The 20,544-nt window shown below is 37.1% G+C and overlaps 4 protein-coding genes across 4 annotated transcripts; 1 reads left to right on the forward strand and 3 right to left on the reverse strand.

The window, feature by feature from the left end:
* Positions 1–304: 304 nt before the first annotated feature.
* On the reverse strand, positions 305–3,695 carry LOC142973457 (uncharacterized). Its single transcript, XM_076115148.1, has 6 exons — positions 3,637–3,695; positions 3,041–3,164; positions 2,815–2,885; positions 1,453–2,478; positions 1,057–1,184; positions 305–414 (listed from the first exon to the last, which is right to left on the reverse strand). Coding segments are annotated over exons 1-6 (1,398 nt in total). The 5' UTR covers positions 3,639–3,695; the 3' UTR covers positions 305–367.
* A 1,168-nt stretch (positions 3,696–4,863) lies between these two features.
* Positions 4,864–6,952, forward strand: LOC142973458 (uncharacterized). Its single transcript, XM_076115149.1, has 2 exons — positions 4,864–5,287; positions 5,870–6,952. The coding sequence occupies exons 1-2, from the start codon at positions 5,134–5,136 to the stop codon at positions 6,427–6,429; spliced, it is 714 nt and encodes a 237-aa protein (XP_075971264.1). The 5' UTR covers positions 4,864–5,133; the 3' UTR covers positions 6,430–6,952.
* A 1,256-nt stretch (positions 6,953–8,208) lies between these two features.
* Positions 8,209–12,496, reverse strand: LOC142973456 (uncharacterized). The gene is made up of 3 exons (XM_076115147.1): positions 10,633–12,496; positions 9,969–10,075; positions 8,209–8,648 (listed from the first exon to the last, which is right to left on the reverse strand). The coding sequence occupies exons 1-3, from the start codon at positions 12,201–12,203 to the stop codon at positions 8,575–8,577; spliced, it is 1,752 nt and encodes a 583-aa protein (XP_075971262.1). The 5' UTR covers positions 12,204–12,496; the 3' UTR covers positions 8,209–8,574.
* On the reverse strand, positions 12,340–19,693 carry LOC142973807 (uncharacterized). The gene is made up of 4 exons (XM_076115830.1): positions 19,675–19,693; positions 13,799–18,577; positions 13,014–13,327; positions 12,340–12,375 (listed from the first exon to the last, which is right to left on the reverse strand). The coding sequence occupies exons 1-4, from the start codon at positions 19,691–19,693 to the stop codon at positions 12,340–12,342; spliced, it is 5,148 nt and encodes a 1,715-aa protein (XP_075971945.1).
* Positions 19,694–20,544: the final 851 nt, after the last annotated feature.

Raw genomic sequence — 20,544 nt, forward strand, 5'->3', positions numbered from 1 at the left:
ATATAAAAACCTGTCGGAGAAAATACTCTTTCTATTAGTGAAAACCGCATCAAAATCCGTTGCGTAGTTTTAAAGTTTTATGCATACGAAGGGACTACAGACAAAATGGGCGACTTTGTTTTATACTATGTAGTGATATGCATATAATATAGCCTAATCTATGAAGGTAAGAAATATCAAATTATAACAGTATGTAGGTACATATTTGTATTTACGTGACATAGACGGGATTTTAGAACCTAAGTGTTACTATTTGACCTAAATATATACGATTTGATTTCGATATTGAACAACCGGTCCTGTTTGTCATTTAAGCACCTACTAAGGAAGTTTCTTTGGAAGTTCGTCATTTTTGTAGCTAAATGAACTATGACGACGAAGTTTGTTTGTAGTGGACAGTTGTTGATACCTCATCTGAAAAAATAAAACAAATTTAAGTTTCCTGAAAAAAATTAGCTTACATCAAATCGTACTTTTAAATTACAAACCAGCGCATGTTTGAATGCTAGTTTAAAGTGAAAATAATGCGAATCAAACAATCCATTCAGTTATAATTTAATTCAGTGTTTAAATGACCTAGTTTTCAATCTAAGGGTACGATTTAACCTTAACTAGAATCCAAGTCAATCGATTTCCACTTCCCGGTGGCGTACAAAATATCATAAGTGTTAATCCAGTTTATAAGTTACTTACGCCAAAACTACTGAACGTATACTGTTTATTTTTTACACTGATAGTTTTATCTAAATCCGTTCGATAGTTTTATGTGATTGAGTAACAAACAACCATAGGACCGTCGATACTTTCGCACTTATAGAATACTAGCGGACCCAACAGACGTTGTCCTGTCTACACGTTACTAATAAATTTAAAATTAATTAAAAAAACATTGTCCAGCGGACAAAATTGTGAATCTAAACCATTCTCAGATCCCCTTGAACACACACAAAAAAAATCTTCAAAATCGGTGTAGTCGTTTAAGAGAAGTTCAGTGACATACACACTTACAGAAGAATTATATATATAAAGATAGAACAGATACTGTACAGTACTTACCGTTAGGATCTAGTACGTTACTCTGGAATGTCTTGCAGTATTTTCTCTTGAGTATTACTGCTAATGTTACTATTATTGTTGATGATAGAACAACAGCTACTACTCCATACATCCATTTAGAATTAAACCTGGCAAAAATATAAGTATATAAGTAAATATTATACGGCGTATAATTGTCATTAAAAAAAATTAAAACATTACAAACATCATTCCGGTAAAACAAAGCATGTGTTACAAACGTTGAAAAAAAACAGCTATCTCTCTATACTACTAGGTTATTTTAGCGTGTACGTTGACAGTTTATTTTAAAGAGTAAAATCTTTCGATTCTTACAATATATAGAGGTTTAGTTTTGTTCTTTATATGAGTCACGTAAACCAATCTTGACATACTTACCCAGCTTTTTCAACTTTCTGTTCGTAAAAATCATTTCCCAGAGGCGCTAGATTGTCATTTTCCACATATTCCTGCGTACTAAAAACTGTGGTTTCTTCGACCGGCTGAATATTTTCAGTAGTGGTAGTACTTGCCAATACGCATACGGTCTTTTCGCATTTATCTTCGGTACTAGAGCAGTCTTCGGCGCAACCACAGGGGCTATCAAAAACCTTTACAGCCACTTGAGGCCAAACACAAGTACATTGACCCGGCGAGATGCAAGTACCTTCACAACCAATACACAAAGGAACACACAATGAACCTTTCACGTCATCTTGCAAAAGTCTGGACTCATCAAACTCGTAGCCTGTAAAACACTCGCATACATTCGGTGCAATACAAGTTCCATTCCCACAAGAATGATCACAATGAGGTAAACAATCCCCATTCAATTCCTTTTTGAACCATCCAGGGTTGCAGACACAAGTCTCTGGCCCAATACAACTGCCGTAAAAACAATAAGAACAATATGGTTGACATCCTAGACTAGATTTGATATAGCCAATAGAACAGTCACAGGTCTCTGGAGCTATACAAGTCCCATTGACACAAGGTTCCGTGCAAACTGGTTCACACGTCTCGATAGAATCTTTGGTAACTTTCACCCAACCAGGCTCGCAAGTAATCGTGTTTATGCATTCTCCATTAGCTGTGTAACTCGAACAGTATGGTTCACAAGTACCGTTGTCAGATCTTTTGTATCCAGGGAGACATTGGCATGTTTCTGGCGCTACACAAGAGCCATTGGTACAGGGATCAGAGCAGACTGGTACGCAGACTCCAGCTAATGATTGGTATCCTTCATCGCAGTCGCAGATGTTTGGTGCTATACAAGTCCCATGATCGCAGCCCTTTAGACATAGGGGGACGCATTTGTGAGGTTCCAATACGTCTGGTATGTATCCAGAGTTACAAGCACATACACCAGGAGACTTGCAGTAACTGTTGACGCAAGGTGGAGTGCAGTGTGGCTTACAATGAATACTGAAAGGAATTTGAATATATTTACAGTGTTTTGCCCTCTTTACTCGTAAGGGAAACGTGGACGTATTTTCATACACCTATGCTTTAACCTTAGAGAAAGACGGGATTTGTTACAAAAAAAATACTGGCCACGTTACCAAACTCCGAGGTACTATAGTAAAATATAAATTAGAAAAGTCTAATAGCACTTCACCCATCCCGGCAATGGAACTCGAAACGTCTGAGTGGTAGTTGTTTATAATACCGAACGTGGCGTTGAGATAAGAAAAAAATTACATAGCATAAATTAGTATCATACTCGCAGAAGATAAAGTTAAAAGTACGTAAACAGCTCACCCGTTCCCTCCATTAGATTCTTCTTCGATGTAACCTTCACAGCAAACATGAATTTGTTCAGCCATAGGTTTCTGAAATTATTTTATTATTACCACTAGGCGAGGAGTAGCTAGCGAAGGATATATTTTAAAGTTTTGTTAAAGTGTATTACGGTATGTTATAAGGTGCATCTTGATATTAAGGGTAGGAATATTTTGTATTTTGTTATTATATCAAAGTACAGTACCTTTACCGATCTAGTTCCCACAGCTGTTGCGACTCTAGTGTCCGTACACCAAAACAGACAGTTCGTCTTCTCATATGCTTCCAAGTATGTGTACAAATAAGTTTCTGGAGTGTCACGCCAGCTCCTGTGGAACAAGTATAGCTTGCTACGCACATATTCGGATCGGCACATTCGGTTTGGCTGTATTTTGAACAAAACAAAATCGACTCGAAGCAATAACTTATTCCGCTAGTAGGTAGGTACCTATTGATCGGATAGTTCCTTCGGATTCAATTATTGCGATTCGGTTTAAACATTCAGGCGTGGCGATGTCGAGTGGTCTTTTTTCCGAACATTAATTTTAAAAAGTTGTATTTTGACCGCCTGGCCGATTATATTATTGACGATCCGAATAAAGTATTCCCCGTTCTACCGTATTAGACACGCCTATCGATGATGCGTCTTGATTGTTAAGCAATAGGTCTTTAACCAGTCTTGACTAATATCTACACTCAGTCTTAGGCTTACTATCTAGGACGCGAACTTTTCACTGAGAAATAATATAATTTTCTTAATATCTCCTACCTAATTACAATTATGCTCATCCACTAACTTACATTTTAGTTTCCACACACACTTGACAGAATCCCCCAATAATCTCCAATACTGTGACAAAGAACACAACAAACATTTTTGCAAACATTTTAGAAGTTACTTTGCTGATTTCTGTGTTTCGTAATTCATTGCTAACCAGAAAATGAAAGAAGAAGTAAAATATAACATGAAAAATAGAACCATTTGCAAAACAAAATTAATAGTTTTTAAGATTAAGGATGGTTTTACAACAATAACAATAATGTTTTGGATGTAGGTACAGTCAAACACTTTGTTTCTTTGACGGCTGGACGACATCTGAAAAATATCCCTATCCAAGGTACAGTACCTATGTAGGTTGTTCTGGTTAAAATAAAGATTATCGATCTCAAAGCATCTCTTCAATTGTTTGGTGACAAGGTCCGATTAGGAATAGCCCAAATGTATGGCCAAGAAATGTTTAAACGTAGGTACCTACTTTATTTTGTTTAAAGCAATTATATAGATAGAATAAACGCATGGTAGCTTGTATGTATTAAAAAAATAGACCAATGGTTTGAGTGTGGTACCTACTTATTCAATCCACATTTTGTGGTAACTGTACTGAAATATGTCACGTTTAAAATACCAATAAAGTACGTGAGCTTAACAACCGGTTGTGCTTTTGTTTTCATTTTAGATATCAGATGTTATTTATTTACAAAGTGCTACAACAATGTTGTAGACATTACTGGAGAAACATAGGTGAGTACAATAAGAACAGTACAAATAAGAATTAGAATCTGCCTTTTATAGGTGGTTAATAACATGGCAATTAATCTTTTTAAAAAAACACAAGAATGTTAATAGATTGATAAGAATTATACAGTTAAAATAAGCTTTTATTTTTAGTACGAGGAAAAATTTTCACTTTTTTTCTGCTCGGAAAAGTAACTGTCAAACAGTTATTAAAATTCAATGTCATTAAAAAACTTGCCAGTTTAATAAACCTTTCCCAAACATACTATACAACAAACATAAACATTCCTAGGTAAATAGCATTAAGGGCACACTAAATGTATTTAGTTATTTAAGCATAACATGTGCAAGATAAATCAATAAAATTACTTTGTTTTGTGGTATTAACTCATTTATATGAGTAAACATATAGATATTTTACTGTTCCTTCATGCTGAGTAATTTATCACTAACTTTGGTAGCCCAGTGGGAACCAAGTATATCCTGCCGTAAAACGGAATAACAAGTTTAGTATGTCTAAACGTCAATAATGTCAAATAATTGTCAAGTTGTTATCGATATCATTGTTAAAGCGTCTATTTATTTTATCAAATAAAGCGAACTTTTGAATCAAAACAAATAAACATTATGTGTTATGTTGTGAAGGAATCTTTAGTTATCAATTAAAACAGCTTGGTTTTTACAAATTACGCCCTGTGTGCGGTAAAATAATGTGAGAGATGAGATGATTTTAAGGAACCAGTGATGTGTTTCAAAGCAAGAGGAACAGGCTCTCATTATTAATGTTGGATAAAATAATGGAAGAGTTTATAGATTTGGTGAAACAACTGCCTTGTTTATGGGATACAGAATGTCGAGAGTACAGAGACATGAGAAAAAAACACGCAGCTTGGAAACGAATCGTGCAGGAATTAAAAAGCAAGGAAATATCTGACAGTGAGTTTGCATTTATTTATTCTATTCATATTAATATTTTTGTCGTCAATACCAGTAGTCAGAAGCTTAAAAGTCTTACCAAAGTGTATATTATTATAACCCAGGCAATTGAGTTGCGGAGGTTTGAAAGGCTGTCACTCCATGTTAAATACATGTATTCAGTAGCATATACCCACTATGTAAAGTACTGGTAATCAGGTACAGGATTGGAGGCTGGTCTGAGGATACTGATATGAGATTCTTCTTGTTCTTCAGTTTCTTCCTTACTATAAAGACCTATGTATAAATATATCTATAGAGACCAAATCAACCAATGCCTATTGGTTTCTATTGACTGGGAACATTAGGATGCACTGTATTCAAAATCTTAGCCCAATAAAATTACTTTTATCAATCTTTGACAGTAGAAAATGTTTTCATATAGTTTGTTAAATATAGGATTGCAACTAGTAATGTGCCTTAATTAGTTAAATGGCTTGTGAAGTATACAAAATAATACCAGTAAGATTATTTCATTCATATTTTATTATTACTAAGCAACAATTTCATTTTCAATACTTATTATTTTGTTATTTATTACAGTTAGAAGTGCAAAAGCAGAATGGAAGAAACTACGGGACTGTCACAGAGATTCATTGAAAAGAGCAAAAGCAAATGCAGATCAAGAATCAATGATAGTGACTAACAGATGGAAATACGCTGAACGCATGGAATTCCTCATTCCGTACATGAAAACTCGTAAAAGAAAATATTCAGAATCAAGTGATGAACAAAATGATTTTACACCTTCTCCTTCGGATTCGTTCCTTGCGTTACCTTCAACCTCAAACAGAGACAATATTACATTCAGCCCAGAACCTCACACACAAAACGACGTAGACACAACGCAGCAAAGTGAACACAAATTTAGGAAAAGCAAAGTAGAAAATGAAATCAGTGAAATAATGATCGATATGGATGATAGAAGTCGGTACATAGATAGAACTAAGCACCCGTTAGACTCTTTCTTTGAAAGTATGTGTGAAACTACGAAACAGTTTCCTACTTGGCTCCAGTATAGTGTGAAAAGAAAAATATTTAATGTAATTTCTGAGGCAGAGGATACGTTTGAAAGTTACAAGTCAAGAGAACCGATCTTTTGATTATACAAGTTATGTATTGAGAATGATAACTTTTGGTTGTTGATGCACTCTCAATAATGCAATTCAAAAGAGATTATAAGTTAATATAAAGTGGAGAAACAAAATAGTGTGTATATAATTTCATTTATTTACTGTCTTATAAATGTTGAGTAACCTCTGACTACTTACAGAGTGTTTTGTCACTTTTAATCAATTTTGAAATCGCAGATATGTGGTAAATCAGGGCTTACAAGTCACTTTAGCAAGACAGTTAGTTGGTGTATAATTAATAATTGACATGCTCTGATGTCTTGTATTGTATAATGAAATGCCACATTTAATTTTGAAATTACTGGTACCTAAAAGAAGTGCAGCAACAGTTGTTTATTAATCATTTATTATATTATTTAAATATATTTATGAATAGATTATGAAATAACTTGGTTGATATATTTGTTCAAGAATTTTGTTAAGCTCAGTAACAATTTTAAAAGGTTATGATTGGCCATTAGAAAATTTTAAATATACTTTTTTTCTGTTGATATGACTTTCTTTCAATTTGAAAAATGAACCCTATACATGGACAGAAAATATATTGCATGAAAGTAGTTTCAACATCATGTTCATAGGTGGCACTGTTCTCAAATTATTTCATAAAAGTAAGTTATAGTAGGGCCGCTGAATTATTACCGATTTGACACATGACAAATTGACAATACTAGTGAAGTGACTGAACAGGTAACTCTAATATCATTTTGGAACAGTTTGTTTTTAAATATTCTAGTATAGAGTTTAATTAAATAAAATCAAAACCAATAATAGTTAAAGACACAAGTTCTTCATTAGGTGGAGTATCCTTGATGAAATAAAATAAATATCCGTATTCCTTATTCCTATATTCCATCAATATTCTTTGAAATAAAAATCATACCTATTCCAATGAATTCGGACCGAATACTATTAAGCACATCACTATGAAAACAAGACGCACGAATCCGCACCATGTAACTTTATACAAGCGCGCTAAAGAACAAAAAATAAATGTTTTCACATTATTTACAAACTATTTTAAGGTTTGAAACAGTGTTTATTGGAAAATTACTTAATTCTGATATTTTGACATAAAGTTTTATATTAAAGAGGTATTCTAAATCATTCCGCAAATGTGACGCTCGTGCAAGGTTATATCAATTAATTTAAAGAATAATCTGTCAAATCGGTAATTACTCAGCGGCCCTACTATAGATTTGACAATTTCCTTTTATTTACTCTCTGACATCCTCTGTGGCCTGGATGGTACCTACTGTTTGTTTTGTTTGTCGTATGGTTAGTAGTCAACCTAGTGTCAAAGTTGTTCAAGCCGCCCGAAAGGCCTACTACTACCTACTTGGCGGTAGGGTACATATATGACTGCTGACCACAAAGTTGCGGGTTCGAATCCCGGGTCCATAATTGAAATCGGCCAAGTGTGCAGGACTTTATTTATAGTGTGCAGTGTGTGCACAATACACAGGTGCATTCTCATAGCCTAGTGGGACGGATACCCGACATGACCAGTGAGAGATCAGGCGCAGAACTGACGGCTTTACGTGCTCTGGTTTACGATCTCGGGATTTAAGAGTACGGCTTACATAATCTCGAGTTCGACACGACTGGAATCTTATTTGAGTGTCGGGAGTAAGCCAGCAGGTGGATATCATTGGACAACTGTCGGCCCAACACTGCCTATTTAAGGGGAAAATAAAATAAATTAACTTAAAAGGCGTGACAAAAATGTGATACACGGTAAAGTCAATAAAACATTTATTCTACGCAACTTATATCTATGTTACATTAGACTTAAATAAATAAAATATTTAGACTGACTTAAAAATAAAACTTATGAGTAGCTTAAAATTATAATCCTATATAGTAAATACTTTACAATACTGAAAATCATCCACAATAAAACTGCCGTGCTTCTGGTAAACGCTCTGTGGGTTATGCAACGCTTGATGCGGTCATTCCCTAGATGGGTAGACAGTTTGTGGTATTTGACTGAGCTCGGTGCTTCGCAGGGCACGTCAAAACTTATTCCCAGTTGTTTTCAAATGATAACAGCTGTTCATGTCAAAGGTTCTCTTGGCAAATTGGAAGAACCACTTCATTTTAAATTGAAAATTTACTTCACAAAACTGTTGATTTTCTCTTGAAAAACTTCATTGCAATGTCGCCTTCCGGTACGGCTACGGTTCCATTTTCTGAAAAAGATAAAATGCATAATATCTTTACTTCTCTTACCACTTTGCCTCATTCACATCTATACATTTTGTCATACTTGATATTATAGCTGCGAAAGCATGTAATTTTGTACTTCATGTACCAGAATTACAAGTTACTATAGAAAAACAAGGTTTTGTTCGTAGCAACTAATAATTTGATATTAAGACGCACAACCGGTCTTGTTTAATATTGAAGAGAAACGAGGGTAGACGTAGAAACTCGCTCCACAAGGAGACGACGCTTAGCAGCCACATCAGTCAGCCCGTAACCACGGTCGATGACATTCGATCGAAACGTCGTGCAGCAAATAAGTTTTCGTAAACCTAAAAATTCTCATCGCTTTTTAAAAATTCACCGCATTAGACCCGTTGCCCATCTTTGTATTATGTGAAGTAGCTGCGAAAGTTTACAAGTGCAAATGATATTTTTAGAAGACTAAAACAATTAGTGTCTTTATAGCAAATTACTTGTGTTGCTTGTGTGCCCGTTATTGGCTAATATCGGAATAAACTCGAACATACTTCAATCTCCATGCAAAGTTTTATGAAAATTTATTCAGCGGTCTAGCAGAAGAGATCAAGAGACAAATTTCCTCATTTATTATTATGTGAGTATGTATTTATGTTGTATTTTTGTTTTTTTAAACTACTTCTAAGGCGCAGTCTGTAGTTTATACGACGGCCGCGCAAAAGATTTTGAGTTAAATTCCTGGGTCGGGCCAAAAAGTATTTTCTGACTTTTCCTTTTAAGAATTTCTCAGAGATTGCCCGGAGTTAAGAAGTGGAGGTCGACATTATTACTTAGTATTATTATGTTGCATTTAAAGTAAAAAATATATCGTCGTTTATCTATATAGGCGGAAATCACGGGATTTTGTTGTTTATGACTAATTTGTATTAAGCAGAGTTGAGTCTGATATAATAGGATGTGAGATAAAATATGTACTGGAAAAATACGAGTATAATTAGTAATATCTCAATCATAAATCCCCTTGCGTTTACGATGTAGGGAATTTACCCAAAAAAAAACATTTTTACTTGATTTCTTTTTGGACTACCTTTATATTCTAACTGTTGATCATGAGGACTCGTTCGATTACCAGATCGGGCAAAGTGCTATTGTACTTTTCATTGATTTAGAATATCTGACAATAGAGGCCCGGAGTTTAGCAATCTTTTACTTGGGACTAACATTGTTGATAGCTAAACGTATTTTGTATCTGCACCTCTGTCTGCACATTCGAGTATAGCAGGCGTGATATTTGTATGTAGGTACATTAAATATAAACGGTGTCTTACTTTCTTCTCGAACTTTCTTTTTCTTGCAAAGTAGCAGGCACATGATAGTGGAAAGTACTACTATCACTATTATCGATGGCACTATATACAGCCAGTTGGAGCTTACCCTGAAAGTTTCAAAATTTATTATTAATAATTGTTTGTTCTCTGTGAAAGATGTCAATTTACAAACATCATCATTCTAGCCTTTCTTCCAACTGGCCTGGAGTCGGCCTCCAGTCTCACTGGACGCAGCTGGATACCAGTATTTTACATGAAGCAACTGAACTTTGAAACTAGGTTGACCACTAACCATACGATAATGAAAAATAATAATTATTATTATTATTAATGGACAACTCACACACGGTCATTTGATTCCAAACTAAGCAGAGCTTGTACTATGGTAACCAAATAACTGATAAACATACTTATATGTATACTTCTAAATACATACTTATATAGATACATTAACATCCAGGCTCAGAACAAATACTCGTGCTCATCACACAAAGATTTGTCCCGGGTGGGATTCGAACCCACCACACGCGGCGCCACGGTTGTTGCGGCGAGGTGACCGCTTAAACCACTGCGCCAAACGTGCAGTTGTATAATACTAACTGAACTAAACGTTTTGTTATTAACGCTTTATCAATTTCTAAGAGAATAATCTGAAGGTTCTTACCAATATCCTACTCCGTTCATCGCATTTATAAATGGGTCATCTGTTATACAAATGTTGGTCTCGTTGCTTTTGTACCATCCAGTGATACAAACACAGGTGTCAGGACTTACACAAACACCGTGCGAGCAATCATCCTTACAATGAGGTGTACAAACATTCTTCCCAACCTCCGTATATCCAGCCAAACATTCACATCTCTCAGGAGCCACGCAGCTCCCGTTCACACATATGGCATTACATATTGGCTGACAAGTTCCATTTGTCGCTGTCATATTCAAACTCCATCCTTGATCACAAATGCAAGTTTCTGGCGCCACACAAGTCCCGTGTAAACAACCACTAGAACATTTCGGTTCACAAATACTCTTATTTTTCTTCTCAAAGCCAAGAATACATTCACACTGGTCTGGACTCACGCATGTTCCGTTGACACAAGGTTGTTTGCAAATTGGTTGACAACTACCGTTTACTAATTTCCACCCTGGATCGCATAAACATGTTTCTGGAGCGGCACACCTCCCATTTAGACATACCATGGAACAATGAGGCTTACAACTATATGCATCCGATGCTTTATAGCCTGTCTCACATTCGCACGTCTCAGGGGCTACACATAAACCGTGAACACAAGATTTACTACATATCGGCTCACAAGTTTGGTTTGTGCCGTCCATTGTCTTATTCATGGTCCATCCTTTATCACAAACGCACGTTTCAGGGCTGGTACAAGTTCCATGAGAACATCCATTCGAACAGTGTGGCTCACAAAAATTCTGCGCTTTTCTAGATTTCGTATAACCTGGCAGGCATTCGCATAAATCTGGCGCTACACACGTACTGTTTATACACGGCTTAGAACATACCGGTTGGCACGTTGCATTTCTTGTAGTATTTGTATTATTCGGCTCAGTTTCTATCATTCGATATCCGTTATCACATTCGCACGTGTCTGGTTTTACACAAGATCCATGAGGACAGCCTCTGGCACAATGGGGCTTACAAGTATTATTTCCAGAATCTTTAAAGCCTACTAAACATTGACACGTTTCAGGTGCTATACATATACCATTGATACAAGGTTTAGTACACAACGGTTGGCAAGTTTTAATTGCTGTGATATTTGATACTGTCAATTTCCATCCGGGGTTACAAACGCAAGTTTCTGGGCTCACGCAGGTACCGTGTACACACCCTCCTGAACAACGCGGCGTGCATTGATACTTTCTAGAAATTCTGTACCCTGTGTAACACTGGCAGGTGTCAGGAGCAATGCAAGAAGCATTTATACAAGGTTGCTTGCAAGTTGGTTCGCACGTTTTATTCTTAAAAGCATACCTAGTTTTACACTTGCATGTATCTGGCGCTATGCACTCTCCGTGCCCACAGTTTTTACTGCAAATTGGTGAACATTTGTATTTATTGAGCGGATCTATTTTATAGCCAACATTGCAAGCACACGATTCAGGCTCTTGGCAAATTCCATTTTCGCAAGGTTTGCTGCAAACTGGTCTGCATTTGTAGATGTCGACAAGCGTTTCGTCCATTAGAAATGCCAACATGTTATCTGCCATCTGTGTATATCCCGCATTGCAAGCACATTTTTCAGGTTGTACACAAATACCATTTTTACAAGGTTTGCTACAAACTGGCAGGCATTTATATTTATTGCCTGGATCAAGTTTGTAGCCAGTATTGCATGAACACGTTTCAGGCTTCTGGCAAATTCCATTCTCGCAAGGTTTGCTGCAAACGGGCAAGCATTTATATTTATTTCCTGAATCAAGTTTGTAACCAGTATTACAGGCACAAGTCTCAGGCTTTTGGCAAATTCCATTCTCACAAGCTTTGCTACAAACTGGTAAACATTTATATTTATTTCCTGAATCGAGTTTGTAGCCAGTGTTGCACGAACATGTTTCTGGCTTTTGGCAAAATCCATTCTCGCAAGGTTTGCTGCAAACTGGCAGGCATTTATATTTATTATTTGGGTCTAGTTTGTAGCCAGTATTACAGGCACAAGTCTCAGGCTTTTGGCATATTCCATTCTCGCAAGGTTTGCTGCAAACTGGCAGGCATTTGTATTTATTCTTTGGGTCCAGTTTATAGCTGGCATTACAGGCACAAGTCTCAGGCTTTTGGCATATTCCATTCTCGCAAGGTTTGCTGCAAACTGGCAGGCATTTATATTTATTATTTGGGTCTAGTTTGTAGCCTGTATTACAAGCACAAGTCTCAGGCTTTTGGCAAATTCCATTCTCGCAAGGTTTGTTACAAACTGGCAAGCATTTATATTTATTCTTTGGGTCCAGTTTATAGCCGGCATTACAAACACACGATTCAGGCTTTTGGCAAATGCCATTCTCACAAGGTTTGCTGCAAACTGGCAGGCATTTATATTTATTTCCTGAATCGAGTTTGTAGCCAGTGTTGCACGAACATGTTTCTGGCTTTTGGCAAAATCCATTCTCGCAAGGTTTGCTGCAAACTGGCAGGCATTTATATTTATTATTTGGGTCTAGTTTGTAGCCAGTATTACAGGCACAAGTCTCAGGCTTTTGGCATATTCCATTCTCGCAAGGTTTGCTGCAAACTGGCAGGCATTTGTATTTATTCTTTGGGTCCAGTTTATAGCTGGCATTACAGGCACAAGTCTCAGGCTTTTGGCATATTCCATTCTCGCAAGGTTTGCTGCAAACTGGCAAGCATTTATATTTATTCTTTGGGTCCAGTTTATAGCCGGCATTACAAACACACGATTCAGGCTTTTGGCAAATGCCATTCTCACAAGGTTTGCTGCAAACTGGCAGGCATTTATATTTATTTCCTGAATCAAGTTTGTAGCCAGCGTTGCACGAACATGTTTCTGGCTTTTGGCAAATTCCATTCTCGCAAGGTTTGCTACAAACTGGCAAACATTTATATTTATTCCTTAGGTCTAGTTTATAGCCAGTATTACAGGCACAAGTCTCAGGCTTTTGACAAATTCCATTCTCGCAAGTTTTGCTACAAACTGGCAGGCATTTATATTTATTATTTGGGTCTAGTTTGTAGCCAGTATTACAGGCACAAGTCTCAGGCTTTTGGCAAATTCCATTCTCGCAAGTTTTGCTGCAAACAGGCAAGCATTTATATTTATTATTTGGGTCTAGTTTGTAGCCAGTATTACAGGCACAAGTCTCAGGCTTTTGGCAAATTCCATTCTCGCAAGTTTTGCTGCAAACAGGCAAGCATTTGTATTTATTCTTAGAGTCCAGTTTATAGCCGGCATTACAAACACAAGTTTCAGGCTTTTGGCAAATTCCATTCTCGCAAGGTTTGCTGCAAACTGGCAGGCATTTGTATTTATTCTTTGGGTCCAGTTTATAGCCGGCATTACAGACACAAGTCTCAGGCTTTTGGCATATTCCATTCTCGCAAGGTTTGCTGCAAACTGGCAGGCATTTATATTTATTATTTGGGTCTAGTTTGTAGCCAGTATTACAGGCACAAGTCTCAGGCTTTTGGCAAATTCCATTCTCGCAAGGTTTGTTACAAACTGGCAAGCATTTATATTTATTCTTTGGGTCCAGTTTATAGCCGGCATTACAAACACACGATTCAGGCTTTTGGCAAATGCCATTCTCACAAGGTTTGCTGCAAACTGGCAGGCATTTATATTTATTTCCTGAATCAAGTTTGTAGCCAGCGTTGCACGAACATGTTTCTGGCTTTTGGCAAATTCCATTCTCGCAAGGTTTGCTACAAACTGGCAAACATTTATATTTATTCCTTGGGTCTAGTTTATAGCCAGTATTACAGGCACAAGTCTCAGGCTTTTGACAAATTCCATTCTCGCAAGTTTTGCTGCAAACAGGCAAGCATTTGTATTTATTCTTAGAGTCCAGTTTATAGCCGGCATTACAAACACAAGTTTCAGGCTTTTGGCAAATTCCATTCTCGCAAGGTTTGCTGCAAACTGGCAGGCATTTGTATTTATTCTTTGGGTCCAGTTTATAGCCGGCATTACAGACACAAGTCTCAGGCTTTTGGCATATTCCATTCTCGCAAGGTTTGCTGCAAACTGGCAGGCATTTATATTTATTATTTGGGTCTAGTTTGTAGCCAGTATTACAAGCACAAGTCTCAGGCTTTTGGCAAATTCCATTCTCGCAAGGTTTGTTACAAACTGGCAAGCATTTATATTTATTCTTTGGGTCCAGTTTATAGCCGGCATTACAAACACACGATTCAGGCTTTTGGCAAATGCCATTCTCACAAGGTTTGCTGCAAACTGGCAGGCATTTATATTTATTTCCTGAATCAAGTTTGTAGCCAGCGTTGCACGAACATGTTTCTGGCTTTTGGCAAATTCCATTCTCGCAAGGTTTGCTACAAACTGGCAAACATTTATATTTATTCCTTGGGTCTAGTTTATAGCCAGTATTACAGGCACAAGTCTCAGGCTTTTGACAAATTCCATTCTCGCAAGTTTTGCTGCAAACAGGCAAGCATTTGTATTTATTCTTAGAGTCCAGTTTATAGCCGGCATTACAAACACAAGTTTCAGGCTTTTGGCAAATTCCATTCTCGCAAGGTTTGCTGCAAACTGGCAGGCATTTGTATTTATTCTTTGGGTCCAGTTTATAGCCGGCATTACAGACACAAGTCTCAGGCTTTTGGCATATTCCATTCTCGCAAGGTTTGCTGCAAACTGGCAGGCATTTATATTTATTATTTGGGTCTAGTTTGTAGCCAGTATTACAGGCACAAGTCTCAGGCTTTTGGCAAATTCCATTCTCGCAAGGTTTGTTACAAACTGGCAAGCATTTATATTTATTCTTTGGGTCCAGTTTATAGCCGGCATTACAAACACACGATTCAGGCTTTTGGCAAATGCCATTCTCACAAGGTTTGCTGCAAACTGGCAGGCATTTATATTTATTTCCTGAATCAAGTTTGTAGCCAGCGTTGCACGAACATGTTTCTGGCTTTTGGCAAATTCCATTCTCGCAAGGTTTGCTACAAACTGGCAAACATTTATATTTATTCCTTAGGTCTAGTTTATAGCCAGTATTACAGGCACAAGTCTCAGGCTTTTGACAAATTCCATTCTCGCAAGGTTTGCTGCAAACTGGCAGGCATTTATATTTATTATTTGGGTCTAGTTTGTAGCCAGTATTACAGGCACAAGTCTCAGGCTTTTGGCAAATTCCATTCTCGCAAGTTTTGCTGCAAACAGGCAAGCATTTGTATTTATTCTTAGAGTCCAGTTTATAGCCGGCATTACAAACACAAGTTTCAGGCTTTTGGCAAATTCCATTCTCGCAAGGTTTGCTGCAAACTGGCAGGCATTTGTATTTATTCTTTGGGTCCAGTTTATAGCCGGCATTACAGACACAAGTCTCAGGCTTTTGGCATATTCCATTCTCGCAAGGTTTGCTGCAAACTGGCAGGCATTTATATTTATTATTTGGGTCTAGTTTGTAGCCAGTATTACAGGCACAAGTCTCAGGCTTTTGGCAAATTCCATTCTCGCAAGGTTTGTTACAAACTGGCAAGCATTTATATTTATTCTTTGGGTCCAGTTTATAGCCGGCATTACAAACACACGATTCAGGCTTTTGGCAAATGCCATTCTCACAAGGTTTGCTGCAAACTGGCAGGCATTTATATTTATTTCCTGAATCAAGTTTGTAGCCAGCGTTGCACGAACATGTTTCTGGCTTTTGGCAAATTCCATTCTCGCAAGGTTTGCTACAAACTGGCAAACATTTATATTTATTCCTTGGGTCTAGTTTATAGCCAGTATTACAGGCACAAGTCTCAGGCTTTTGACAAATTCCATTCTCGCAAGTTTTGCTGCAAACAGGCAAGCATTTGTATTTATTCTTAGAGTCCAGTTTATAGCCGGCATTACAAACACAAGTTTCAGGCTTTTGGCAAATTCCATTCTCGCAAGGTTTGCTGCAAACTGGCAGGCATTTGTATTTATTCTTTGGGTCCAGTTTATAGCCGGCATTACAGACACAAGTCTCAGGCTTTTGGCATATTCCATTCTCGCAAGGTTTGCTGCAAACTGGCAGGCATTTATATTTATTATTTGGGTCTAGTTTGTAGCCAGTATTACAGGCACAAGTCTCAGGCTTTTGGCAAATTCCATTCTCGCAAGGTTTGTTACAAACTGGCAAGCATTTATATTTATTCTTTGGGTCCAGTTTATAGCCGGCATTACAAACACACGATTCAGGCTTTTGGCAAATGCCATTCTCACAAGGTTTGCTGCAAACTGGCAGGCATTTATATTTATTTCCTGAATCAAGTTTGTAGCCAGCGTTGCACGAACATGTTTCTGGCTTTTGGCAAATTCCATTCTCGCAAGGTTTGCTACAAACTGGCAAACATTTATATTTATTCCTTGGGTCTAGTTTATAGCCAGTATTACAGGCACAAGTCTCAGGCTTTTGACAAATTCCATTCTCGCAAGTTTTGCTGCAAACAGGCAAGCATTTGTATTTATTCTTAGAGTCCAGTTTATAGCCGGCATTACAAACACAAGTTTCAGGCTTTTGGCAAATTCCATTCTCGCAAGGTTTGCTGCAAACTGGCAGGCATTTGTATTTATTCTTTGGGTCCAGTTTATAGCCGGCATTACAGACACAAGTCTCAGGCTTTTGGCATATTCCATTCTCGCAAGGTTTGCTGCAAACTGGCAGGCATTTATATTTATTATTTGGGTCTAGTTTGTAGCCAGTATTACAGGCACAAGTCTCAGGCTTTTGGCAAATTCCATTCTCGCAAGGTTTGTTACAAACTGGCAAGCATTTATATTTATTCTTTGGGTCCAGTTTATAGCCGGCATTACAAACACACGATTCAGGCTTTTGGCAAATGCCATTCTCACAAGGTTTGCTGCAAACTGGCAGGCATTTATATTTATTTCCTGAATCAAGTTTGTAGCCAGCGTTGCACGAACATGTTTCTGGCTTTTGGCAAATTCCATTCTCGCAAGGTTTGCTACAAACTGGCAAACATTTATATTTATTCCTTGGGTCTAGTTTATAGCCAGTATTACAGGCACAAGTCTCAGGCTTTTGACAAATTCCATTCTCGCAAGTTTTGCTGCAAACAGGCAAGCATTTGTATTTATTCTTAGAGTCCAGTTTATAGCCGGCATTACAAACACAAGTTTCAGGCTTTTGGCAAATTCCATTCTCGCAAGGTTTGCTGCAAACTGGCAGGCATTTGTATTTATTCTTTGGGTCCAGTTTATAGCCGGCATTACAGACACAAGTCTCAGGCTTTTGGCATATTCCATTCTCGCAAGGTTTGCTGCAAACTGGCAGGCATTTATATTTATTTCCTGAATCAAGTTTGTAGCCAGCGTTGCACGAACATGTTTCTGGCTTTTGGCAAATTCCATTCTCGCAAGGTTTGTTACAAACTGGCAAGCATTTATATTTATTCTTTGGGTCCAGTTTATAGCCGGCATTACAAACACACGATTCAGGCTTTTGGCAAATGCCATTCTCACAAGGTTTGCTGCAAACTGGCAGGCATTTATATTTATTTCCTGAATCAAGTTTGTAGCCAGCGTTGCACGAACATGTTTCTGGCTTTTGGCAAATTCCATTCTCGCAAGGTTTGCTACAAACTGGCAAACATTTATATTTATTCCTTGGGTCTAGTTTATAGCCAGTATTACAGGCACAAGTCTCAGGCTTTTGACAAATTCCATTCTCGCAAGTTTTGCTGCAAACAGGCAAGCATTTGTATTTATTCTTAGAGTCCAGTTTATAGCCGGCATTACAAACACAAGTTTCAGGCTTTTGGCAAATTCCATTCTCGCAAGGTTTGCTGCAAACTGGCAGGCATTTGTATTTATTCTTTGGGTCCAGTTTATAGCCGGCATTACAGACACAAGTCTCAGGCTTTTGGCATATTCCATTCTCGCAAGGTTTGCTGCAAACTGGCAGGCATTTATATTTATTATTTGGGTCTAGTTTGTAGCCAGTATTACAGGCACAAGTCTCAGGCTTTTGGCAAATTCCATTCTCGCAAGGTTTGTTACAAACTGGCAAGCATTTATATTTATTCTTTGGGTCCAGTTTATAGCCGGCATTACAAACACACGATTCAGGCTTTTGGCAAATGCCATTCTCACAAGGTTTGCTGCAAACTGGCAGGCATTTATATTTATTTCCAGAATCAAGTTTGTAGCCAGCGTTGCACGAACATGTTTCTGGCTTTTGGCAAATTGCATTCTCGCAAGGTTTACTGCAAACTGGTAAACATTTATATTTATTCCTTGGGTCAAGTTTATAGCCAGTATTACAGGCACAAGTCTCAGGCTTTTGACAAATTCCATTCTCGCAAGTTTTGCTACAAACTGGTAGGCAATTATATTTGTTTCTTGGGTCTAGTTTGTAGCCAACATTGCACACGCACACTTCTGGTTTCTGACAAAGGCCGTTAATACAGCTTCTGGAGCACACTGGATTACAGATATTACTAAAAATAAAAAAATATATTTTATTGTACAATATGAATTCTATTAATAAATTATCTTATCATTTCTGTTAGAACAATTGAGAGGGGCAGTGGCACAATGAAATAAATAATAATTTGCCTGCATTTTTTGTTAGCACCATGTCATTGTATCTGCTGTATGTTTATCTGTTCTTCTTTCAGATAATAACTGAACACATTTTGATAATATCAAGCAGAAGAATATAAATTATACTAAGTTTTTTGTGGGTGTAGAACTTCGTATTTCATATTATATTTAAAATAAATGTTGCTAAGATTGTTAGCTTAATCTTTACTATTACAAAGTTAAAGTGGAATGTTGTAGGTAAATTTGTATGCAGAAGGATTTCTCTAAAGTACTGAAAGCGTTTAAAAAATATATCATAATTTGAAGGTTTGTGATATCAGATAGATAAAGGCTATTAATTACCTATAAGCAATGAAACTTGAGTGGGTACGCAATTTGAAGTAAAACATAATTTCTTGGTTTTTATGTCATAGTTATTAAACGTTATAACAATAGCTATATTAACTTACTTCTTGTTGATATAACCATTACAGCATACAGAAATTCTTCTTGATAGAGTTCTCTGTAATATTAAGAAAGAAGAGTTAATGTAGAAATAATATATTTAACCCATTTAGTTCCAATGTTGGGCAAGGGACTCTGACTGTAATGAGGAGGACTTTGAATCATGAGTCCACTGTATAAGTCGAAAGTGGGAAAAAAAATTGATAACAAAAAAAATATATACCCAGTTATTAACTCCGTAATAATCTAAAAAAACCCAAAAACATAGTCTTAATACCGCGCTTAGATACTATAAGGTAAAATCGATATTCTATAACGTTCTAATGGTAGGCAAATTCGCCTGGAATGCAGGAGGGGTTCGGCTTTGAATCCACCACGTTTAGCCATGTATGAGTTGGGGACTTGTTCAATGGTTATGATATGAAGTAGAAACTGATAGATCATTTCGTATTTAAAACATTAGTAGGGGCGTGCAAGGTACAGGCAGGATAAGTTGCTAGTACCGTATTGTGAATTTAAGTTAACTGCATATTTGGCGCAGTGGTTAACGTGGTCACCTCGCTACAATAACCGTAGCGACACGTGTGGTGGGATAACATCCCACCCGGGATAATTGTGTGATGAGCATGAGTATCTGATAAACATACTTATACATAATATTATAATGCAACGAGTCTTATATGCGATTGAAAATTTAAAGGTTAGGATACCTTATTTGCTGCCCGACGTTTCGATCGAATTACATCGACCGTGGTCACGACCGTGGTCAGTGTACTAGTCGCGAGAGTTTAAAAACGTTAACATACTTATACTTCTAAATACATACTTGTATTTAGAAGTATAAGTTATCAGTTACAAGTTGACTCGCGTTGCTT

The sequence above is a fragment of the Anticarsia gemmatalis genome, chromosome 6 (genome assembly GCF_050436995.1).
Source record: "Anticarsia gemmatalis isolate Benzon Research Colony breed Stoneville strain chromosome 6, ilAntGemm2 primary, whole genome shotgun sequence".
NCBI lineage: Eukaryota > Metazoa > Arthropoda > Insecta > Lepidoptera > Erebidae > Anticarsia > Anticarsia gemmatalis.